This window comes from Trichoplusia ni, chromosome 3, assembly GCF_003590095.1.
Source record: "Trichoplusia ni isolate ovarian cell line Hi5 chromosome 3, tn1, whole genome shotgun sequence".
Lineage (NCBI taxonomy): Eukaryota > Metazoa > Arthropoda > Insecta > Lepidoptera > Noctuidae > Trichoplusia > Trichoplusia ni.
The window spans coordinates 5414956-5442331 of NC_039480.1; the positions used below are offsets into that span (position 1 = coordinate 5414956).

At 36.2% G+C, this 27376-nt stretch overlaps 1 protein-coding gene across 4 annotated transcripts in view; it reads left to right on the forward strand.

Annotated features, from left to right (window-relative positions):
* Positions 1-4422: 4422 nt before the first annotated feature.
* Positions 4423-27376, forward strand: part of LOC113509037 (putative leucine-rich repeat-containing protein DDB_G0290503) — a 47411-nt gene continuing 24457 nt past the window's right edge. For 3 of the 4 annotated variants that reach the window (XM_026892292.1, XM_026892293.1, XM_026892295.1), the window contains exon 1: positions 4424-4934. In XM_026892292.1, the coding sequence (XP_026748093.1) occupies positions 4739-4934 (196 nt within the window). In that variant the 5' untranslated portion in view covers positions 4424-4738. Of the gene's footprint in view, positions 4935-27376 lie in introns of all 4 variants that reach the window. The other variant, XM_026892294.1, reaches the window with a different exon arrangement.

Below are 27376 nucleotides of genomic sequence, written 5' to 3' on the forward strand. Positions count from 1 at the left end.
CTTCTTTATCGGCGATCGAAAAAAATACCGTCACGCGTCACGATCTTTTTAATGTTACTAAAATAATAAAAATTATGAATATGAACATATATTTTGATAGTAACTATCGTGAGAATGATTTATTTAATGTTGCTACGGTTTACTCACGCGTATGTATCGGGGGTGTCCGACTAGTTTCGGACCCAACCGGAGTCCTTAATCATGAGCTGATGCGGCGGGCGAGCGAGTCCTTTACCTCTTGATATCTCCGCATCAGCCTATGGTTGACTGGCAGAGAATGCCTCGGGCATTAAGTCCGTCATTTTACAATTAATGTATAAAAGTGTAAATAAATAAATACGCGTGAGTACACCGTGGCATCATTTAATAATATGAGCAGAGGCCTTGCCTGGAACGGGGTCGAGTCGCCATCTTTATTTCAATGGTCATGCTGAAAAATAGGGATAGGTAAAGGTAAAACATCACAATTTTTCATTCACATTTCTGGTCTAAGTAGACTATCTAAATGAAAACAAAAGTGGCAATGATAATTTAAAATACTAGGTTTTATAAAAACAATTTGTTTGATGTATGACAGAAGTTATTTATATTTATCTCTTTGAATAGATTTGAGATCTAATTTATGGCGTATATGACTAAAATTAGCATTATTTGGAGTATAATATAATTAAAATAAAAAAAGAACATATTAACAAGATTTTTTTAGGTCAGGATGTAAAGGCCATGTGTTAAATATGGATTGTGATTCTAATTCAAATTGCTAGTTTTTTTTTTTGTAAAAATATTTGTCTTCGCTTGTACAAATTAAAAACAACACATAACGGTGTTTAACTATAAATATTGAACGGTGGCAGGATAAAAAATTGAAAATGTTTTACTAAAATAATAAATGTAAATTTTACCCATTGTTATATATATTTAAATGTATAAAAAACCATGTAAATTCGTCCAAAAATGTTTTAATTATATCGAATATTTTTGTATAATGTATAATCGGTATTAGTCGTAAATGTTATTGAAATATAATTGTTAAATATATATATTGATAAAGAAAATATTTTATTATATACTCCTCAATAATTTGGGCATTGGTGACCGATCAGACTGAATTTTAGACAAGAACGAGGCAAAGCAAAATGTCATACTTAACTGTAATTTATTAAATTCTAGACTAGGTGATACCCGCGGGCCCGCTCGCTGCAAATCAAAAATAATCCCATGGGAACATAAAATCAGGATAAAAACTATCCTATTTATTGATTCAGGTTATAAACTACCTAAGTACAAAGTTTAATCTAAATCTGTTTAGTGGTTTTTGCGTGAAAGAGGAACAAACATCTATACATACAAACGTTCGTTTTATAATATTAGCTAATATAAACACTTTTTAATGTTTTTTGCATTCAGCTTCGTTTTTGCCCACGATTTCCAGTCACACCGACAGCTGAACACCTGTATGTTGCAGAGCGACTGTCTATCTGACAACACAACACATGTTACTGTGACACAGTATCACATAGTAAGACTACCTGTCAGAATGTAATTTTTTATATGAAAACATTTTATATATGTATTGTGCCATTTAATAAAATCATTTTACAAGTGGGTTGAAGAATTAATAATATATTGTGAATAAAATATTTGCTACAGATCCCGCGTTGGCTTAAGCCGGCATTGGGCCCCAATTCTGCTATTTACAACGGCCGATGAATAAATGGCGTTTGAATTAAATTTGATTTTTTTCCTATTCTTTTAAGCATTTTACACACACAATAATTGTAAATTCATTGTATTGAACGTGAGTGTTCCCCCTTTTTTATTTTGGTACGGCGGGGGAATCCTCATAGACACCCACTCCCTCGGGGGAGGAAATGGCTAGTGTCAGACTCTTACTGACTAAACCTGAACCGCCGTGCTACGTCATCCGCGTTTTTGTGTCGGTGTATGGCAATGCGTTGCAATCATTCATACGAGTGGTCCCCCTACTGATTTTTTTGAGTTATTATTTTGTAAAAATGCTTAGGAGAATATGAACAGTGTGTTGAAATGAAACAACTTTTACGGATTTTATCGCGGTTTAATTTTAGATTTTAGTTCCCGACGTTTCGAAACCTTTGCAGGTATCATGGTCACGGGCAGACTGAGTTTGAAAATTAAACCGCGATAAAATCCGTAAAAGTAGTTACATTTCAATGTCTAACATTCGCGTAAACCTAAGAAACCACTATGAAGTTATTTTGATCCTATTTCCATTCATTCATCGGCTCTCGTAAATAGCAGAATTGGGCCCCTGCATGCTGATGTTAATTTGGTCTCTATATCTATATTTCTTTCAAAAAGAGGTTATGTATGTTACATGCACGAGCTATATACCTTTTTGTAAATAAGACGGGGTCCGTTAAACTAATTATAATGATTTACTCTTTAATAACTGTATATCAGCGGTCATGAGCGGTCTATCGATGACTGTTATAAAAATATTGTTCAAGAAACAAATTCTGTTGCTTCTCTATTGTAATGTTTCATCTCTTTCTTACGCTTTAAGAGTGACAAGGATAAGATGATAGTTAAACAAATTCTTTTTAGCAGATTTTTTTACCATATTTTTTTTATATAATGTTTGAATTCGGAACTTTCATATGAATAGTGAAATAGTTGTGAATTTGGTCACACAAATTTAATTGTGCTTAGTCCAATTTTTTGTATATTATATTTTTTACCTTTTTTTACTAACTTTACCTAAAATTTCGGTGCAAAAAGCATGTTTTGTCCTTGTCTAACATTTTGTGTAAGAAAGAGATGGAAGCTAAAATCAGAAATAAACAGAACTATTGTTTAAATGTTATATATTGTAAACGAAATATTTTAAAAGTAGCTTTTAAGACCATTTCGTATAACTAAAGAGATGTTGAGTTTGAATAAATAATGATAGTTACCCAAAACGTGGTTTTTATTTATTTATTATACTGTGGAAGACTTACAGCTTTAAAGATAAAACTTGATAAGTAAACAACTATAGTTGACAAAAAGCCAATTACAAGTCTTCACGTGTAGAATTATTCTAAATTTTGAGATGAGAGCACAAAAACAGTAACACAATTTGTTAATTAACAGGTTACATAAGGTTTTTTTTTAAGCTATTGCATAGCTTCTATCGCAGGCCTTGAGCGCGGGGACTAAACCCAGAAATTCCGTAACGAAAAAACCTCACGCTCCCCACTCCGACGGGCACGGAGGTGTGGCTTGAAGCCCGTGCATCGTCTAATGTCGTGTCAGTTCGGCAGTCTTCGACACGGCGCTGTGTGTCATGCGATTAGACGTATTGTACGACTTTACGGAACTCGCCCGAATCGAGACGAGCTGCTCCGAAATCGGACGAATACATAATCAGCTGTTAGTGAGAAAGTATATAGGTGTATAAGTATTTATGCAATAGCTTTACCGCGGCAGTCCCCGAGTGCCTCACGTATTTTTTTTTTTCAGCCGTTACTCTCCCACTGCAGGGCAAAGGCCTCCCTTAGATTCTTCCACTCTGTCCGGTCTATTGCTTTTGCCATCCACTGGTTAATTAATAATGAAAAAACTAAAGGCTTACTTTATGACTGCTAGCTGTAACTCGCGGGTCTGACCGATACAAATCAAAAATCGGGATATAAACTATCCTATGTCCTAATCTTGGTTATAAACTATCCGTGTACCAAGTTTCGTATAAATCCGTTCAGTAATTTTTTCGTGAAGGAGAAACAAATATATTTTTGTAGTAACTATCGTGAGACTGATTAACGTGCCTTCCGTGTTGTGGAAGGCTCGTCAAATTGTGGGTCCTGGCTGTTATTCCTACATCTTTGACAGTCGTCACAGGTAGTCAGAAGCTTGGAAAGTCTGACAACTAGTCTAACCAGGGGGTATCGTGTTTCCCAGGGTTGAGGAGGTAAGATAGGCAGTCGCTGAATCCAGTTAGATTAGAAGCCAAAGTCAAAATAGTTGGGAAAAGTTTTGACGATGATAGACCACATGAGAGAGACTATATCTAGTGAAACTTCGATGCAGTGCCGTCTATTAATGGATAGCAGAACCAGATTTTGAAGCTCTCGAAATAAAATAGTACACTGTATACTGATATACTGATATGTTATACCGCTTTAACGCCGTTGATTGTAATTTAGGATACATAAATACAAACTTCAATCCAGCTTGGTAAGGTAAATATTAAAAGAGTCCCTAATCAGGGATATTCAACAGGTTGACAGGAATTCTGTTTAACAACGACATCTGTTTTTGTTACACTATTTTATTTCAAGAGCTTCAAAATCTAGTTCTGCTATCCATTAATAGATGGCACTCAACCGAAGTTTCATTGAAAATCAAATACTTCATTTTGGAATTGGCAACATTAAGCGCTGCTCGCGCCCTCTAACAGACAATACAGAAAACTCTCCTTTTGTCTCGTTCAATCCAATATGGCGGCAAACGGTGTATGAAAGGTGCGGAATGTTTTGATTCGAAACGAACAATAAAAAAATTGTATGAAAAAAAAAACTAACGAAACGCGAAAAAAAATACGCAATGGCCGGTGAATTAACGTGGTTTTCGTGTTGTTAATATTAAATATTAGATCTATCTTGAACCAGTTGTGCTGAGTGAAGTGTTTATGAATTGAATATTATTTTTTTATGTTACGATTTGCGTTTGCTAATGTGGTCGTTTGAAGTAATATGTGATAGATTCCACGCTAGATATGTCTACCGACCCTGATAAAGCTACGGGATACCCGAATGCGAATGTTAAAAGTGTAACTACGGAGTTTAGTGAAATTGGTGACAAAACTTGTGGTGATGAAGTTGAAGAAAAAAAGAATGTACGTACAGTACGTTTCCCTGATGAAGACCAGATTGTGACGCAGTATTTCGAGCCAGCAAACCCCTGGCAAGATGGTAAGGCATAGCACTAAACACCTTTGCCTCTAACCCTTAAAAAAAAAGCAACTACTTTCAATTTCGAACCCAGTGTACCGATTCGGTTGATGAAACCGCGTAAAAAACGTTAATTTTACTGTAATATTATGTTAGAATTTTGTATTAATTAATATTTAATAGGAAGACATACAGGAAAACAATTCCTGACCATAATAAATTGGCAAAGATTAAGAGTTTAAAGTACAGTGTCATTTGTACTATTATAGAAAAAGTATTATGACCATTATCCTTTAATACATATTAATTTAAAATATCTTAATATTATCTGCATATGAAATACCTGCTACCTCTTCTAACATCATATGACAGCAGATATACAATATTCTTTCAATAAAAAAAACATTCTTTTTTATCTAGATTCATGTCAAATTTTTACACATATCAGCTGTTTTAATCATACAGAAAATTATTGAAATACCATTTCAGATGTTTCCAACCTTACAAACAGTGACAATAATAATATTGACTATTTTTCCCTACTATTATTCTTTATAGACTACAGCATAAAAGATATTTCAAGAATTGTAGGGTCCAGATTATAATTTGCACAATGGTTAACCTGCCCTTATATCTTATGTAAATATAGAATTTTCTGTAATTCTGAATTGTTTCTCATACTTTACTATATTAATTGAGACAATATTTTGACATTTTGTTATTAGTGTTATTACCAATCTAGCAGTTTTACTCATAAGCATGTCATTTATGGCATAGATGCTATATTGTATCTATGCTCCAATTTAGCTAGTAAAAAAGGTAAATAATCTTGGTGTCCAAAAACTCAGCTTATCACAACTACTACACTAGAAAACAATCTAAAAAAACAATAAAGATTACCAAATCAAATTGACCTCTAAAAATATCAGTCATTTGGGTATTTATTTAATTTGTGTTTGTATATAAAAAATCCATGATTTTTAACAATTTTTTAAGTATCTCAACCAATTGGAGTATGGTTTAAAAAGTTTATTATCTGCATAAGAAAGTAATTGATCTTTATTGAAAAAAGTTTCATTTTGACTGGTAGTGGTATTGCTCACCAAAACATGTCACAACAGTTTGGTGGGTTTATAAGTTGTATGTTTTTTTTGGTTAGTACCAATAAAGGATTTAAAAAAAAAATGTATAATGTAATTCAATGTAATCTGTTGAGAAATTAACTGATTTCAATCACAATTGATTTGTTGACGATACTACTATGACCCTCTCGGTTCTTTAATAAGATTTGACAAGTGATAAACAACAACAAAGAATTGAGTAACTTATAAGAGTCCCTTACTCAAAATTGAAAAATAGAAATTGTCTAAGCTAACTTTACTGTCAAAGAAAATCAGTTCTCTATGACAGATGTAATAGGAATGATGACTGGGTATAAAAAGAAAAAGTCTCATTAGTCCCTCAGTTAGATAATTGAAAAGTATGAGACAAGTATTTTTTCCTTTTTCAGAAAAAATTTAATTGACAATGATAAACTGCTTTAAAGTTTAAGAGAGGGGGCTTGTGACGTAACGATAGAGTAAAATTTATTCTCAATTGTGACATCACATGTAAGCTTCATTCACTGTAATTAGGTCAATTTGTTTGCGGGACAAATTAAAAAATACATATCCATTATTATACAAAAAACTACAAGATGGACACTCCAAAAAAAAATTGTCGTCATCCCTATTATCTTAAGGATAGGCCACCATCAGACACTTAATGTACTTAGTGTGTATATTCTCCAGCAAGCTTGCCTAGTGCAGCCAGCGCATAAAAATGACAGCCACTGAGGCTCTTATGGCCCAATGGTCAACATAGCCCAACACACAATACACATATACTACTTTTATGACTTTAATGTATTCCAGTCATATAATTTTTTAATTGAAAGACTGCCCCTGTAGCAAAGTCTTCCTTTTTCTATCCTTCTCATCATCATCATCCACAGCCTTTATCCTCCCACTGCTGGGCATAAGCCTCCCCTTTCTCGTGCCAATTTCTACGGTCCTATGCTAGCCTCATCCAGACTCGACCCGAGACCTTTATTATATCATTGACCAGCCTAAATAAGTATATATAACTTTTGATGTCAAAGACAGCTGCATTTCCAGAAGTGGGACTTTCCACTGAAAAATGCCTCTACCCGCATAGGGATGGTGTGGAGCATGACCTTGTTCCCTTAATTCAAGGAAATGCCTTATTAATATATGTAACTCATTTCATATGGGATAGCTTCATAGGAAGAGACCCAGTAATCTAGACTAATATATAAAGCTGAAGAGTTTGTTTGAACGCGCAAATCTCAGGAACTACTGGTTCAAATTGAAAAATTCTTTTTGTATTGAATAGACCATTAATCGAGGAAGGTTTTAGGCTATATACCATCACTCTGCAAATAAAAGGAGCGAAGATATAATGGAAAATGTGGAAAAAGCAGGGCAGGTATAAATCATAACTTATATCTTCTACCCACGGGGACAGTCGCGGGCAACAGCTAGTTTTTAATAGAGGGCACTTGGACACAGGTTCAACATGCAGATTCCTTGTTGAACTTTTATCTGTGATGGGGAACCTACCAGTATCATAGACTCCCACTTTATGGGAGAGCATTATCCAGAAGTAAATGCAGAACTATTGCATACTATGAGTGTATAATAATAATACTAATTATTCATTTTCTATGGTGCTGTGCCAGCCTCATCCAGACTCGACCCGAAACCTGTATTATCACATGTCCCCAACCCAATGTCACTTCAAGCTGTTAGCTCTTTCAATTATGTCTCTTCTTCATCCCCTAATCTTGGCGTTTTGCACTCAATATGCATTATTTATAACATAATTTGTATTCAATTACAAATATCTTGGTATGCATGTGTAATTTCTTCATAAACTTTACACCATCACAGCGGAATCATGTAGTCAGTATGTAATATCACATTACTATTGATAAATACCTTGCTAAGCTGATTTTGTAGCTATATACCTAAACATTCTTAAGCATAAAACATAACATGAATTTTGTTAATTAATGATTTCGATGTTTATATTTCAAGCTACATAACTTTTAAGGTCCTGATTCCTTTTTTAACCCATGGTTTAGTTACCCAAGGGTTAAAAAACGAATCCTATGGTCCGTTTTTCCCCGTTAGGCTCGCTGTTAGTCCGTCACCAGGCTGTATCTCATGAGCTATATACTATAGCCAGACAGTTGATAAACAGATGTTTTAGTTCTGCAGCCAACAACAATACTAAAAATAAAGATAATGCTAAGAAAGGCTTGTTTCATAACTTTTTTGGTTGGATAAATTGGGAGTTTATTTATCGTTATACTAGCTGTTGCCCGCGACTTTGTCTGCGTGATTTTCAAGATGTGAAAAACTATGAAGTTTAATAATAACGATCATCTCAAAAATGTAATGCAATATTGAAAATGAAACACTTTTTTATATTTTAAGCTTGCTTTTTTATTTCTAAATTATGATTTGTGATGTTACGACAAAGCAAAAATATGAACATAAAAGTGACTTCATGTGCATGAGTCCTATTTACTGTACCAATTTACAAAGAAAAATTACGTATTTTATTCGTTAACCTACCTGACGATCATTGAAGTAAAATACCGTCATCCCTACTGCATAAATGGAACTTAAATAAAGACTACATGAGGTTGGTTTTGAGGTTACGCTGTCGATACCGACAGCCAAAATGAATTTTCCAGACATTGTATGACGGATGTAAGTGCTAATAGCTACACGCTATTATCAGCCTTATTGGGGAAATTTCCAAAAATATGTTCCTAATCCTCGTCGGCTTAGGGATCTCAGAAACTCATTCAGTCTCGTTCCTTCCCCTGTTTATACCAGGCTACGAAAGAAGAAAATTTTAAATAAGTAGAGAATACAATAAATTGTTAAAGGATTTTTTGTAAGGGCTACGTGTGCGGTCTCTATAATGGTGGATGTAGACCGATCAAATCGTTAAAATATTGAAATATCCCAGGTATCAGTAGACATTATTCTATCAATAGATACATAATGTCTATTCATTGATAGCTTTGATCTTTTAGATCTTTCACATTGCATACCTATTATGCAGTTTTTATGCAAGTTTTCTGGGCTTTTTTATCCGAAATACTTTTGGCCTATGTAATGTTGCAAATTTAAGAAAACATTATTTCATTGTTTGAAAGGCTTTTTTTTGTTTGAAAGTTTATATTTTTGTTGCTAGTTGTTACAGATGAACCAAGGTAATAATTAACTGTGTCGTTCAGTAATTTTTTATTATGCATAATTATAGATGAGATCAATGTGAACTACATGCAACTTTGGGTTGAGTGTCACTACGAATGTTTTAATCTTGAAGTACCATCGCTAACAATACTGAGCTGAAAACATAGGTATATACTCCTATCGTAAATAAATAGAAAATCATATTACGGCATTCCTCAATTGAACTTGAGTAATTTTAGTAAATCAATAAAAATAATAATAATTTAAGTTCCTTTCTTTCAAGAATGTACCGATTACAATTGCATAAAAAAACGTATTAGTTTATGTTTCTTTTATTTTACTTGTGAAATAGTCGCGGTAGGCCATATAGACTTGAAAGAGAATAAAATGACTAATTTTGTGAAAATTATTTATTTTCGAAACTCCTATTATTGCTCTGCCAAAAGTGTTAAGATAAATAGCGTTATGTCTTTTTTGTGTAAACTGATGACCGTGCTGCCTACTACTCAATGGGGTGAAAATACACCTCATAATTGTATTACACTATGTTACGGGTGAGTCCAAAAATTTAAAACTTTACTGCTCATGCCCCCTGCACAGTAGCTTTATGGTTTTTGTATCATGTGTACGATAAGGTTCATGCAAAATTTGAACGAAATATATTCAGTTGTTTATGAGATAATTTGATATTTGTTTATAGATATAAAAGGCTCCTGCTCACCCCCTGTAACGAAAAGCGGGATAATAAGTAAAAAGTATGTTGACCGGACCTCTTGTCGATATTCTCTGAAAATTTGAATCAAATCCATCCAGTACTTTCCGAGATCTTTCCGGACATACATACAGACAAACAGACAAACAGACAAAAATTCTAAAAATCATATTTTCGGCATCGGAATCGTTCGTAGACCATCCTGAAATTATTCTTTTTTTTAAATATTCAATGTACAGTTTTCACTTTTCTACAATTTTATTATATGTATAGATTTATTTAGGATTTAACTCTGCCTAATTGTAGGTCCCTCAAAATTTAATTGACATTCCTGTCTGAGTACCCTGAAAAAACAAAACCAGCCCAGAGATCGCGTTTTGCAGCCGGATTGTTCGAAAGAGTTACCCGGGTGGCCCCGGTACACGAAGGGCAAAGGAAGGTATATGGGTGGGTTTTAGTCAGTAGAAGTCTGACACTCCCATCCGCTCAACCCAAAGCGGAAAGAGTCATTTGATGATTTTCATCCGAAAAAAAGGGGCCTCAGGGTTATGTATCATCACTGGCCAATTTCTCGTAACTCGAATGTTTCTTACCTCGCCTAAATAATAATAATATCATGGGACAACTCACACACGGTTATCTGATCCCAAGCTAAGCAGAGCTTGTGTTATGGTAACCAGACAACTGATAAACTTATTTATATATTTCTAAATACATACATATTATAGATAAATTACACCCTGACACCAGAACAAATGATCATGCTCATACCACAACAATTGGCCTGGGCGGGAATCGAACCCACGACCTCCGGTATAGCAGTCAGGGTCACTAACCACTAGACCAACAGGCCCGTCATATAAATACCCTTTAGATTTTCTCGCTGTCTAGATCTTAATAGCTCAAGATTATATTGTCTTCTAGACATGTTATAATAGTCTTCAACACGTCAGGATGTCACGCCAATCAAGATTCAAGGTCAACGCAAATATATTACGATAAGTTGTTTAAAGTTCTTATTCTATAGCCAACTGTCTCATTGCTGGGCTTGTGGGGAAGGGGGGGTACAGATTTAAGAGGGTTGTATCAGGAGAGCAGGTTGTAGTATTATATGAGGGCTTACCAGGGCAAAAGATATTAGTAGTAAATAAAATGCGGACAACATCACGTATACATTGTTCTGAACCCAAAGTAAGTTGCTTAAGCACTTGTGTTATGGAATTCAGATACAACGAAGGTACCACAAACACCCAGACCCGAGACAATGTAGAAATGTGAATTTTTACATTGACCCGACCGGGGATCGAACCCGGGACCTCAGAGCTAGCGACACCTTGAAACCGGTGCGTACGCCACTCGACCACGGAGGTCGTCAAAACCTCAGTAGTCATGAGAGTGTTTTTTTCTACTCCTCTTTTTTAATAAGATTTATTTCGTTGCGGGTTCCAAGGCAGTTAATTGTTTCTCCTAGGGCACACCACACTTAAGTGTATCGGTGGTTTTCGTTGGTTTCATTGTATACCCTGGCTTACAGGAGTTGTAATGACGGACATTAGTGGCGGGCTTGTCATGGGAGTGGTACCGGGATAAAGATATTTCGGTGAAGATTGACTTATACCTCATTTTTGTTTGCTTTTTATCATCAGCTGTTAGGCGGTACGAATTTCGCCGGGACAGCTTGTATAGGTACTGCAGATACTTATTTATATTCCATTCGTTCAGGTACTTAAAAATGGTTAACTAGACAATCTAAAACTTGGGTGTGTTTTTAATACAAAGACAATATTCTACTAATATTATAAACGCGAAAGTTTGTATGTATGGATGTTTGTTACTCTTTGACGGAAAAAACACTGAACGGATTTAGATGAAATTAGGTACACATATAGTTTATAACCTGGATAAGCATATAGGATAGTTTTTATACCGATTTTTTGTTCCCGTGGGATCATTTTCGTTTTGTAGCGAGCGGGCCCGCGGGCTGTAGCTTGTTAATGAATAATGAATAATGTCACTTTACGTGGTGTTGAATCTGCTTTGAGGAACATACAAGATAATTTATTACATCACACTATGATTCATAATTATAATTATTATACTTGAAAATTTGACTAACATATTTACAATGTATTTTGCTTTAAGTCTCTTTTAGACTAGACTAGGCGAAAAATATCACGTGAGTTGCTATACATGTGACTGGCCTGCAGGTCTAGTGGTTAGTGACCCTGACTGCTATACCGGAGGTCGATAAGTCGAGGTGGGTTCGATTCCAACCCAGGACAAATGTTTGTGTGATGAGCACGATCATTTGTTCTGTTTCTGGGTGTAATTTATGTATCGCATGTTTGTTGTTATGTTTATCAGTTGTCTAGTACTCATTATACAAGCTTTGCTTAGTTTGAGACTAGATGGCTGTATGTGTTTAAGTTGTTACTAGCTTTTCGCCCGCGGCTTCGCCCGCGTCGCTGTCGGTTATATCGCATTTCCAAGAGAACTCTTCAAAAGTCCGGGATAAAAAACTATCCTATGTTCTTTCTCAAGGTCAACTCTATCTCTGTACCAAATTTCATTAGAATCCGTTCAGTGGTTTAGACGTGAAAGCGTAACAGACAGGCAGAGAGAGTTACTTCCGAATTTATAATATTAGTAGGGATAGGGATTAGTAGGGATTGCCGGCTATGATAAATAACCTTTTGATTCTAGAAGACGTGCGATCCTCGCATCATCTAAATAAGCCATAATTTTAAATATGATCTAAGTGATGACTAAAACGTTCCTTGTTTTTGGAAATGTTTAGTTTTTGATGTCATATCTGTAGATGAGGTAAGTTTTTAGTTTTAGCTCAAACTTAGAGATTAGAGAACTCTGAAAGATAAAGATCAATGCTTGTAGTAATTTCATTTGGTTTCTATACCCAAGACTAAAAGAGCGTATTAATTAAGTTCGCTGTCTGTCCGCCTGTCTGGCTGTGTCTCATGAACCGCGAAAGTAAGACCATCCACATTTTTAGGGTTCCGTACCTCAAAAGTAAAAAACGGAACCCTTATAGGATCACTTTGTTGTCCGTCTGTCCGTCCGTCCGTCTGTCCGTCCGTCCGTCCGTCTGTCAAGACCCTTTTTCTCGGGAACGCGTGGAGGTATGAAGCTGAAATTTATATCAATTACTCAGGTCTACTGTCCCTTGAAGCTGTGAAAAAATCAAACTTCTAAGCCAACGCAATCAAAAGATACAGCCGTTTATGCCGCAAATTTTCGACACTTGCAAGGGAATCAAAACCTACAGGGTGCTTCCCGTGAACTCAGAATCTTGAAATTTGGTACGAAGCAACGTCTTATAGCATAGATAAAGGAAAAATTACGAAAACCATAATTTTTTAGTTACATTTCAAAATATATATTTATATGACTCGATTGTCGTAATGAACGAACTTAGTAAACCTTGCAGGTTTGTACGGAACCCTCGGTGCGCGAGTCCGACTCGCACTTGGCCGGGTTTTTGGTTACAGGAGATGTCTTTACATAACTAAAGTCAAAATAAAATCTTTTTTTTGTATCAACGAATAGTTGAACAACCAAGACTCTTTTTGCTGTGTTTTTTAGTTCTGTAGCCAAAGGGTCAAATCGGAACCCTATTACTGCTGAGGCATCGAGTTCTGTCTGTCCGTTACTAGGCTGTATCTCATGCCGGTCAGGGTCGCGCTGAAGCATGCGCGAGCGATCCCGTGGCTCTGGCTCAGGCATTTGAAGGGGCCCGGGGTGTTTTTAGTCGGTGGGAGTCCGACATATCCCCTCGTCGTGCCCTCGGCGTGGGTTGAAGTCATTAGAGTTTCACCCCGGACAAAAAAAAAAAAAAAAAAGGCTGTATCTCATGGTTGATGGCTGATATTATTTTATTGCCGCTATAACAACAAATACTCCACAGAAAAATCAGCGATAGGCAGTCGCTCCTTGTACAACACTGGTACTTAGCTGCACCTGGTTAGACTGGAAGCCAACTGCAACATAGTTGGGAAAAGGCTGGAATGATAATGACTCCAGAAAATAATCAAGGTGATACAGGAAAAAGAGGAAGAGAACGCCCATAGAAACGATGAATGGATTGTGTAAAAGACGGTATGGCTGCAAAGAGAGTTTCTTGTGAAATGACGTCAGATAGAAAGGTATGGAAGGAGAAGACATGTTTTACTGACCCCAAAGAAAAATAATTGGTATAAGAGCAGGGGAAAGATGACAGTATATGTTTCTCTTTAGTATATTTATACAGAACCCTTGCCGTTGCGACTGTGCCTCTCAATTGACCGGTTCACACTTCACGACAATCCTCTTAGCGACAAACTTATAATGTATCACATAATAATAGGTAACAATTAAATATGTTAATAACCATTTCAAATAAGTTGTTTCCACAAACAATTGAAATGACTGCCTCTGACAACCGTGTTTAATTCTTTTCATGTTTCATGCCGGTTCTTCTCCATAGGAATGATACTTTTTTGGTCGATGAAGAATTGAAGTGTTGATTTGGTAGGTGAAGAATTTAATTGTTTAATAACTGCACGGATAGCCGAGTGTTTGAGGTCACAACGCCAAACTCACTACTTATAATTACTGTAAAATTAGCTGTTACCCGCGGCCCCGCCTGCTACAAACGGAAAATGATCCCAGGGGAACATAAATTTGGGTTAAACCCCCTGGTTATAAACTATCTGTGTACCAAGATTCGTCTAAACCCGCTCAGTGGTTTCCAGGCGAAACGGGAACAAACGCCTATATTTAAAACAAAAATAATTTTATAATATTAGAAGGATTTTACATTATATATTATTCTAGTAGGATTTCAAGACTTCTGCGAATCATCGTTTTGAGAGCCAAGAGCAAATTTTGTTTTGTTATGTTTCTGATTATAAAAGTAGGTACTTATGCTTAAGGCTTTAGAAATAACTAATTAAGATCATCCGCTATCACCCTAGCCATTTCCCAAATATTCATCTAAGTACTTTATCGGGGTGGCCCGACTAGTTTCGGACCCAACTGGAGTCCTTAATCATGAGCAGACGCCAATCCTTATCAGTTCGACTCGCGATCCCGCCGCGTCTGCTCATGATTAAGGACTCCGGTTGGGTCCGAAACTAGTCGGGTTACCCCGATAAATAAGCGTGAGTAAACCGTAACATCACTTAATAATGGAGAAGCTCGTTATGACATAGGTAACCCATCCACTTCCCGTCCGTATCGAGCGTAGCTTAACCTGTGATCGTTCAACTTGTGTAGTTGTAGCTTAGCCACGAGCTCTACACTAATTAAGATATAAAATTGATTATCGATCGACAATGAATAATTGTGAGACTAGCTAGGACGCGTCTATCGACAATTCATTATTTTAAGAACAAGATTTATTCGCGCTGCAGTACGGTTGCCGAATAATGGCCACTGCATTTATTTAACTCATCAGCGTTAATTCGTCGTTTTACCGTAAACTGGAACTAGTTATTGTTTATCTATATACTCTTAATTCTAAGAAATTTAATATTAATGATTGTATTCTCATAAAAATCATCGTGATGCTGTTGAGTTTGTTGAGCAGTTTCTTCTTCATAGTAAAAATGTTAGAGTGCTGTTCATTGTATTTTGACTTTAGTAACAGGTTCATCACAATCTCTTTACAAAATACCGCCCGCTAAAAATGAAAAAATAGGATCATTTTTTATTTTTAACATAAAATCGGGATAAAAAGTATGTTAATCATGGTTATAAACTATCTTTCTACCAAGTTTCGTCTTAATCCGTTCAGTGACTTTTGCATGAAAGACGAATAAACATGCATACATACAAACTGTCGCGTTTATAATATTAATAGGATATCATTAATGAGTTCACGGGCAAGAGCTGTAAAAGAAATTAGTTTTGAATATTTCGTTGCCAGGGATTGACTTCCAGGATGTAATGCATCAAAATTATGTCATTTCCGTAAATGTTTTGTATAGGGAGAGTGTGGGAAAACGGATAAATCAATTTTGGTAGTAAACAATGTTATAATGACTAATGCTCTCAACGAAAGGTCTCAAGGTCAAGGATTTGTATCCATGTGATACACGGAGGATTTATAAAAGATATGTTAACCTTTCTTTAATTTTAATGAGTTTGTGAATCACATTATTCTAGATGGCACAAAATTTCTACATCCGTACTAATATTATAAATGCGAAAGTAACTCTGTGTGTCTGTCTGTCTGTTACGCTTTCACGTCTAAACCACTGAACTGATTTTAATGAAATTTGGTACAAAGATAGAGCTGACCTTAAGAAAGAACATAGGATAGTTTTTATTCCGGACTTTTGAAGAGTTCTTTTGGAAACGCGATCTTTTGATAACCGAACTCGACGCGGGCGAAAAGCTAGTAGGAAATAAATATACTGCAAATATAGCCAAATGGTGTAGGTCACCACTCCAAACCCAATGAGTGTGTCGTGCCGAAGTTTTGATCCACGCGTAGGACAAGCGTTTGTGAGATCGAAAAAATCTTGTTCTGAGTCTTTGTGTATTGTGCATGTGACTTGAATGTTTGTGAAAGCTCCCGCGAGAAAAGGATGAAATTTCTTAGTGGGGGAGTTGTTTAAAATAAGATAGGAAATGTCGATTTAGCGACTCGAAAAACAATGACATGTAAATGTACTGGTATGTTATTTCATCATCATCCACAGTCTTTATCCTCTCACTGCTCATAGGCCTCCCCTTTCTCGTGTCAATTTCTACGGTCCTGTGCTAGTTTCATCCAGGTCAGATATGTCTTAATTACAGAATAAATAAATTCGATGTCCAATATAATTAACACATTTTCCAAGATGACTCAATTTAATACTTAAATAAACATAAAGAAATTTTAAAACAAAAGATTTGAGGACAAACATTATGACGGTACAGCAATGAGTAAATCGATCGTAAAAACATCGCTTTTAACGTTGCCAAAAACATTATTCAGTCGCGAAACCGGAAAATACCAGTTCATTATGAGAAGTTTTATGTTTTACTTTAATGGCTACCAAAATGCTGGGTTCCGTACGTAGTGAAAAGGTTCTGCTGTCTGTCCGTCAGTCACCAGGCTGTATCTCATGAACCGTGATACTCGGTTGTTTTTTTTAAAGATAATGCATTTTTTATTGCCCATTTAACAACAACTGCTAAAAATCAAGATCGAAGTTAAGAAACAGTCATTATGGTGATAAATCCACAATTTTATTTATCACCCAAATGTTTTAGTTTCTTTAGCACATTTGTACGGGACGCTCAGTTTCACGAGTCTGACTCGTACTTAACCAGTTCTATTTAACTATCTTTTGCTTTCCCAATATAGCAACTTGAAATTCAAAATAAATTGACAAAAAATATCCGTCAGTGGCCAATTCTCAGTAATCGCACTACGTATAATAATCGTTCTTGACTCCCGAATGGTTGCCAAAAACACGCTTAGGTGGGAAAACATAGGAAAATACCGAGTTTGTACGATCTATACATATACTGCACGTTATTCATGGGTTAAATATGTAATACTGGAGACCATAGGCGAGTTGCAAGCGAAAATAACCCTTATGTTAAGCGAGTAAAGTATGTATTTACGATTTTCCTAATATAGGTAACTTAGGAAAGTGTATATATAAGATGCAGACGAAAATAGATCTTTGGGAGTTAAATATAGAGTTTAATTTCGTCTGATAATGAAATAAGATGATCAGACATTGTTGTGGTCTAATATACATAGGAAAGACTACACGAAATGCAAACGAACATGGACCTTTTGGGCCTATAAATATAAATGGTTGCGGATTTATAGTGGAATACAAGAAATTACATACTAGGTTTATACAAATATGGACTCTAAGTGCTTTTTTAATAAAGGTGTTTTAGCTATGACACTTGTATAAACTTGTTTACTGGACGATTTCTCGAAATATTAATATCCAGACTTGGAATTGGAGACGTTTCGATGAGAAAAATAATTATGATCCTTAAAGCATGCGACTTCAAATAGAAAACTGCTGAGCCAAACTTGATGATTGACTAAATTTTACGATACACAATTATATAAATAAAAAAAAAGAATAAATCGGTTCATACAGTCAAAAGTTGTGAGTTATTAAAAAAAGACCTACGAATTGAGAAACGCGTTCTTTTTGAAGTCGTTTGATAATAACAAAAGAAAACAATGTTTGTTCCGTGCGAAATTTATTCATTAAGATATATCTAATAAATTGTTTAATTAATTTCATAACAAAACAATCATATTGTAAGTATAGCAATCATATACTAATGATAATAATCTATATTGATAAAGAATAGGAAATATCCATTTCATAACAGAGATAACGCGAGCTAAATAAACATTATTTATTGTAAACAACACCAGCCTGTAACTGTCCCACTGCAGGCCTCTCATACAGAGAACGAGCATTGATCACCACGCTTGTGAGCTGCCCCACGGTGGGGCGCCATTACCGAAGCTGTTAATAACATCAGCCTGTAACTGTCCCACTGCAGCCTCTAATACATAGAACGAGCATTGATCACCACGCTTGTGAGCTGCCCCACGGTGGGGCGCCATTACCGAAGCTGTTAATAACACCAGCCTACAACATCCATAAACGTCACAAATACCTTTCATGTACCTAAATCTAGCTTATATTGTCATGCCGTGACTGCATAAGTATGACGTCACACCGATTACGTCATCCTGAACCATATTAAAATATTTTTCATTTTTCTGCTTAAATACTTTGGACATGCAAATGTCAAATAAATTGTGGAATGTGTATTATGAAGCATAGTTCAAGGATGGCTGCCTATTTACTGATATATAACTCTTTTGCATATGATATTTTTACTATCAAATTAATTTTAGAAAGGAGGAAAGTTTATTATGTTGTGAAACTCTTAATTCACTGAATTGATTTTGAGAATTCTTTCACCAATGGAAAACCGCTTTATTTGGGCTAATTATATGAGTCTGGGTGTCTTGTGCATGTGACTTGAATGTTTGTGAAATTCCTCGCTACACAAGGATTAGATACAAAAGTTGATTTGATTTGGCTTTAAATAAAATCTTAAGAGAAAAGAAAAAAAGTTTGCATGTTTTTCTTTCATCTTTAAAAAAAAATCCCGGATTAAGGAGCTTAATCCATGTTTCACGCAGAATTTCACAAAATACGTGCACAAAGACACCCAGACTCAGGACAAGCATTCGTGGATCACACAAATGCTTGTCCTACGCGAGGATCAGACCAACACGCTGCGCATGGTGACCTCAACCACTCTTCTATCCGTGCTATTCATTTAATACAATTCTAAATCGAATTACTGTCTTCGAATGAAAGACGAAAAATGACTCATATTGCCAACTCAAGTGTAAATTATATACAATCACAAAACTGAATGCATATTATGAGTATTTGTAACAATCATATTACAATTTCTAAGTAAGCTTATAGACTAAATTTTCTGTCTAGACTCTAGGTAGTTGTTAATAGGATCGCCTTGCAGTAGTTTCTTGGAAATCACGTGCAGTGACTTGATGTCAAATTCGCTTTTCTGTTGATCCTTTTAAAACTGGTAACCGATGCTTTGGTCACAAGAATGCTGAAATATTCTTATTCAAAAGTAATATTTATTCGTAACTAGCTGTTGCCCGCGACTTAGTCGCCTAGATCTGTATAAAATCTAGATTTAAAAAAAAATTAATACCACATTTTTTGATGCCTCTCCATTCAAATTTTATCATATTTAGTCTAACTGTTTTTATTGTTGTAAATTGCATTGTCATCGAGTTCGAAGCTACCCTGAAAATTTCTGCCCGCTAGCTTATCGGGAAGTGCCTCAAAATTGAGTAGCAATAATCTAAACGGAACGACAAACAAAAAAAAATCAAGAAAGTGAGTGTATTAAAAATACGTGGGAAAATATATATAAATGTTGGTAAACTCATAATTCGGGTTTTTTCATGTTTTAATAGATACTTACCTATTAAAAAAGGGCTAAATTTCATCCAGGCGATCCAGGAAACGGGGATCATTGTTGTTTTAAAGACTCCCGCATTGAAGAATTAATAACTGGCGCCGCGAGGGTTTCACAAACATTCAAATCTCGAGTTCAAAGAAAATCAGAACAAGCATTAGTGGATAAAACGGGGATCAAACCCGTGACACGTCGCGCTCAGTGGGTTTGGTGTGGTGACCTCAACCACTCGGCTATCCGTGCGGTTTTGTTACTAGCGCTCGTTACCGGAGTTTTCCCAAAATCCACAATCATTGCAATATTTATTATTGTATTATATATCGGTCCTATCCTCACGTGATTAAGATATATACTCGTTGTAATCTTTTTAATATGTGTCAATGTCGCATCATATCAATAAGTCATGTGCCAATGGTATTATTACTGACTTGTTAACTGGCCTGTTGGTCTAGTGGTTAGTGACCCTGACTGCTATACCGGAGGTTGTCGGTTCGATTCCAAACCAGGACAAATGTTTGTGCGATGCGTACGATCGTTTGTTCTGTGTCTGGGTGTAATACATTTATGTTAGGTATGTGTTTAGAAATATATGAGTATGTTTATCAGTTGTCTAGTACTCATAATACAAGCTTGGTTTAGTTTGAGACTAGATGGCGTTGTGAGAAAGTTGTGAAGTTTTTGTATTCTTTATGGCTTTGTCTCTGTTTGCTTGCTACGTTTTTAAAGTTCCGTTGCCATAGGGCAAAAAAGGAAGGTAATTAGGTGCCGGTGTTTGATCATTAAAAGAAATCGATGCCCGCATTATGGAATTTAATCCTTGTGTCGCGGGGTTTCACAAACATACACATGCACAAAGACACCCAGACTCAGGTCAAGCATTCGTAGATCACACGCGGGGTTCGAACCCGTGACACGTCGCTCTCAGTTTGGTTGGCGTGGTCACCTCATCCACTCGGCTATCCGTGCAGTCAAGTCATTAAAAATTATAAATGCAATAAATACTCCTAACGCTGGCAACATTCAACAACATTTACTGTAACACAATGGCTCAACAAAAATGAAATAATCTATATCTATACCTACTAATTTATAAAGCTGAAGAGTTTGTTTGTTTGAACTCGCTAATCTAAGGAACTACAGGTTCAAATTGAAATATTATTTTTGTGTTAAATAGACCATTCATCGAGGAAGGTTTTAGGCTATATACCATCACGCTGCGACTAATAGGAGAGAAGATACAATGGGAAATGTGGTAAAAACAGGGCAGGTATCATAACTTATATCTTCTAACCACGCGGACGAAGTCGCGGGCAACAGCTAGTCAATAAATATAAGACAATTATACCAGCGTATACGTCATTGTTAAATGAACAAAGTGAGTATAAACAGTTTCTTAGAAGATGAAGCAAAAACAATAAGTGCATGTTTCCTCATCGCGGATAATGAGCTATAGACACGATAATCTAGAAATCTAGAATAGAATAAACTTCCTTAGGTGTTAAGGCTAAGTTCTGACTAGGGCCCCGATTCTCCTATTTACAATGGCCGATGAACGAATCGTCATTATCGGCCAAGACTTTTCCCAACTATGTTGGGGTCGGCTTCCAGTCTAACCGGATTCAGCTAGACTAGTGAACGAAAGGCGATAGGATTGAATTTGAAACTATTCCTATTCTCTTAAACATTTTCTCACGATTTTTTTTATACACTCACTTTTCTTGTTTTTATGTCGTTCCGGTTGGATTTTTTCAACTCAATTTTGAGCCACTTCCCGATAAGCTAGAAGGTTGAAATTAAGCTAGAAATTTTCAGGGTAGCTTCGAACCCGATGACAATGCAACTTACAACTATAAAAAACAGATTATATATTATTATACATTTGTTGTAAAAAAATCGATTGAAGTGTCATTCAAAATGTGGGTTTTTTTTTTAATCTTTTAATTATATTTTCCAACACATTAATTGGAAATTCATTGTATTGACCGTGAGTATTCCGTCTATCGTCCGTATAACGTGACTATCTATTGGTAAAACCATTGCTAAAATCGTTTCAGTAGATTCTGAGGTTACCCCCGTTACAACACAAACTGTTTATCCCTACTAAAATTATAAATTCGAAAGTAACTCTGTCTGTCTGTCTGTCTGTTACGCTATCACGCCTATACCACTGAACTGATTTTAATGAAATTTGGTACAGATATAGAGTTGACCTTGAGAAAGAACATAGGATAGTTTATATCCCGAACTTTTGAAGAGTTCTCTTGGAAACGCGATAACAACGACCTCGACGCGGGCAAAGCCGCGGGCGAAAAGATAGTATATTATAAAGAGTTTGTGAGTATCGATTTAGATTGCATTCAATTCTTAGAACTCTTGGTTAACTCATACATATAATTAGTTTGGCTGGCAGCGAGGGTTACAACGAATGAATGGTTCCAAAGTGTACCTCAGTAAATATTAAACAGAAGTACCATTTTATATAATCACTAGCTGATGCCCGCGACTTCGTCCGCGCGGCTAGAAGATATAAGTTATGATTAATACCTGCCCTGTTTTTTCCACATTTTCTTTTGTATCTTCGCTCCTATTAGTCGCAGCGTGATGGTATATAGCCTAAAACCTTCCTCGGTGAATGGTCTATTCAACACGAAAATATTATTTCAATTTGAACCAGTAGTTAATAGATTGGCGCGTTCAAACAAACAAACTCTTTAGCTTTATACATTAGTGTAGAGTATAGATAATTCCCCTGCCCTTATCCTAATTATTATTTGTGGTCGGCGCAACATGTCTTCTTCCATACCTTTCTATCTGACGTCATCTCACAAGAAACACTCTTTGCAGCCATATCGTCTTTCACACAATCCATCCATCGTTTCCTTGGTCGTCCTCTTCCCCTATATCCATCCACATCCATACTCAATCCAAAAAAGGTCAATTTTATGTCTTTAACAAATTTATTTAAACTTTCATGTACAATTGTGGCACATAAGACGGACTTAATGCCGCAAGACAAATGGAAAAGCTGCTGGAATAGCGACAACAGTACGAAAGATACAAAAAAAAAACTACTACTGTGACTGCACGGATAGTCGAGTGGTTAAGGCCACCACGCCAAACCTATGCGCGACGTGATGATACGATCCCCGCGTAGTACAAGCATTTGTGTGATCCACGAATGCTTGTCCTGAGTCTGGGTGTCTTGTGCATGTGATTTGAATGTTTGTGAAACCCAAGACATAAGGGGTAAATTCCTTAATGCGGGATCAATTTTAAAAAAGAATAAAAATAAATCGAGATTTTCAGTAATTATGAAGTGCAATCAAAACAAAAACCTAAAATTAATCATGATTACTGCTCATTTATCTATACTACGTCGCTACCGTACTAGAGCTTGTGATTGGCTATCTATACATGCGCGGGCGCAACAGACAGCGCGGCGTCGCTCGCCACCGTTTCTAAATATTTTTCCTTCTATCTTGTGTTGTTACAATGATTTTTTAACGCACGTCAATGGGTATAGACCAAAAAATTATAGACGGGTGGATACATCTAATTGCAATAAGGTATTTGACTATATCTAACAATAAAATCTGTTTCGTCCGTCAGACAGATTTCGAAAAAATATTGAATACGTGTTTTTCACGTGATCACATCATTCAATCAAAATTAAGGGAGATTAAAAGCACTTAAGATATTGGAATGTATGGTAGTGGGGGCTAGTGACATCACTTGCTAGTAAAAAGCGTACTGGTAAGTGACGTCACACGAGATTTTAAATCACTGTATCCCCTTCATGATTTTGTTTACGAGATAAAAGAAAAAACATGTACCCAACATTTTTTTTGGAAATATGTCTGACTGACTAAATAAATTTAGTTTTGCCATTATATTGTAATAGATTCTATTAAATAGAATTTAAAAAATCAAGTATTGTCGGAACTGTGCCTCTTAAAAAGTCCGAAACACAAGCTATTAAAACTTCAACGCGGACGAATTCCCAGGCAACGACTAGTTGTCAATAGAGTAGATTTATCTTATGTTAAAACTAATACATCACACAAAGACTTTTGTTTACATCTGTCTAATTTTCTAGTCTGTGCTTAGTTAGATATTAATGATGGCTGACTCAGGCACAGATGGTCAGATGACCACTCTCCTAGCCACGACGCAAGGCCAAACGTAGGTGTAATGACTTTTGAAATAAGCTCTTAATGGGTTTCCTAAGTATTAGAATAGATTTCCAAATGTTAGAAATATTATTTATCTAACCGACCTGTGACTTTGCAGCAATTGCAGCCTGTAATTTTCTGGCACTCATGAAATAAAATAATTTATGCAAATGGGTTATTTTATCACTTTTACATGTCTTTTTTGAGAACGCTGGAGCCGACATTTCCTATCTGACTACCCTGAGAAGAAATGTCGAAACAAACTCAAGTGATGCTTTCGGTTGCAAAAGAATTTTTAAAATCGGTTCAGTGGTTTTTGAGATTAAGTTGGTTAGAGTCCTATTTGAGATAAGTTCTCTCCCTTCAAAGATACCTCAAATGGCATTTTGAAGACTGACCTTACGAAGTTACTTCGATAGCAAATCGTATGCATTCCTGATCGTAGATAAGTTAAAAATACATCGCGAAAGAATTTTCGTTATCAATCAATGATGATAACGTTTTAAGGTGCAATCTGTCATGAATGAAATATTTATAGATTTATAGTTAATAAAAGTTGTGAAAAGATTTTCAAGTACTCTTTTTTCGGATGGAAGTCAAATGTCACCTTCCGCTTTGCGTTGAACGGAAAGGAGTGTCAGTCTTCTACTGATTAAAACCCACTCATGTTCCTTCCCTTGTCCTTCGTGTACCGGGGCCACGGTAACACTTGCGGACAATCACGCTGCCCTTGCGAAAGTCCGAAAGCACAATTTTGCCTCCTTTTTTTTCTCCCTCATACACTTGAGGCAAATTGATTAGAAATCGAATTTAAATATGTAGTGCACGGATAACCTAGTGGTTGATGTTACCACTCCAAACCCATTGCTCTCGTCGTGTTGGGGTTCTATACTTCTATCCCCGCGTAGGACAAACGTTTGCGATCCACACATTTTTGTCGTGAGTCTAGGTGTCTTTGTGCATTGTGCAATATGAATAGAGAATCGTGAATTTAGTGACTTTCTGCGGGAGTCGTTTTTTTTAAATAAATAAACACCTCTTTGCGCTCCTTATTATGGCTTTGATCCCTGAGTAGGACAAGCGTTTATGTGGTCCACGAATGCTTGTCCTAGGTCTGAGTGTCTTGGTGCATGTGACTTAAATGCCCGTGAAACCCTCCGTTACACAAGGATTCGATTCATTCTGCAGTATTCGTTTAAAAAAAATGAAAGCGTTTAGGTTCATACACACGTTTCTTGACATATCGCACAAATTACAATACATTGCGTTTTCTCGCAGCTCCGATATCATCATTGATACAACATCGCCAGCAATGTATCACGACGCGCGCGATTACCTCGCATCATAAATACCGCGTATTATACTCCATGTCGGTACATAAATTTATTGCTGTAATTAATAGTTGTTCGTATTAATTCTGCTTAATTGACATGTACAGTAGAAGGCATTTGATTAGTCATGTAGTGCAAACAAAATGATCTAGAAAATTAATAGTTTTGAATGCAGTTTCAACTTTGATAAATATCTACTTAAAAAGTCGGATAGCCGAGCGGCTGAGGTCTCCATGCCAAAGCCACTGAGCGCGACGTGTTGATTCGATCCCCGCGTAGGACAAGCATTTGTGTGATCCACGAATGCTTGTCCCGAATCTGGGTGTCTTGTGCATGTGACTTGTATGTTTGTAAAACTCCCCGCGATACAATAATTGAATTAGTCAATGCGGGAGTCGTTTCTTAAAATAGTCAATTTTGACTATTTTTTTCTATTTTAAATTGATGATGATAAAAGATTTTGTCTATTTTAAAGGTGAAATCATGTGCGGGCGTTTTCAGAAATGTTTCATAAAAATCGGTTTAGGCGTTTATATTATAAAAGGGGGGAAAGTTGTGAAAATTTATAATGTCGGGTTGCTTTTTTGTTTATCCCTTATCGTGGTTACTTTGCGGTTCCTAGCATTGTAACCTGGTCCCAAATATGGAAATCTGAAATCGCCAAATCGCTGCAAAAATTTATAGTGTGATCAATTTTGTAGCAAATTTATTTTCCTTAGAATATTTGTACCGACTTGTCGCACTTGAGCGGTTATTTACATTTCCGAAATAACCCTTTTTTCTTTTTTATTCCTGATCCCTATTGTGTATTTACTAATAATCCTCGTTGCAATTATAAATAAATAAATGCGGACAACATCACATACATTGTTCTGAACCCAAAGTAAGTTGCTAAAGCACTTGTGTTATGGAACGCAGATACAACGAAGGTACCACAAACACCCAGACCCGAGACAATGTACAAATGTGAATTTTTACATTAATTACCGTACACGTACACGTACCTACTTACTTCGTACTTCGAAGTAAGCGTGTGTTTAAAACAATCATTGATTTTTTTTCCGCTATTATCTATTTACGCTTGTAATTTCGTATCCTGGCTTTGAGTTATTGCCATAATTAGGTATTTACTGTTTTAGGATGTTACGTCTTCATTATTAATACATAAATAATAGGTTTTGCAAGGCCAGATATGCAGTTGAAGCCTACTAATATTATAAACGCGAAATTTTGTATGTATGGATGTTTTTTTACTCTGTCACGCATGCACTGCAAACCATTGAAGGGATTTAGACGAAACTTGGTACACAGATAGTTTATAAGCTGGATTAAGGCATAGGATAGTTTAATCACAGTTTTATGTTCACGTAGGATCATTTTCGATTAGTAATTTACAATTACATAAGGTCCAGGCGTAGGAAGCGGTGGCGAGACGACCTTAACGCTTACCGCGCAGGCTGGTTCCATGCGGCCCAGAATAGAGAGTCGTGGACGGATTTGAGGGAGGCCTTTGCCCAGCAGTGGGACACAGTAGGCTAGAGAGAAAAAAAATAAGGTACAAATCGTAACATAGGCCGTTCAAGTATTTACTTAAACATGTTATAAGTACGCGGGGTGAATGCGGGCGTCGTTTTCTTTCTAAAATTTCATCATTGGCCTAGCCTTTTCCTAACTATGTTGGGGTTGGTTACCAGTCTACCCGGTTTCAGCTGAGTACCAGTGTTTTACAAGGAGCGACTGCCTATCTGACCTCAACCCAGTTACCTGGGCAACGCTTCTGATTACCTGTAACGTCTGTCAAAGATGTAGTAAATAGCATCCGGGACCCACAATTTAACGTGCCTTCCGAAACATGGAGGAACTCGCTATGACACAGATGGTCACCCATCTACAGACCAACCGCGTCAAGCATAGCTTAACCTGTGAGCGTTTCACTTATGCGGTTATAGCTTAGCCACATTTTCTTTCTAAA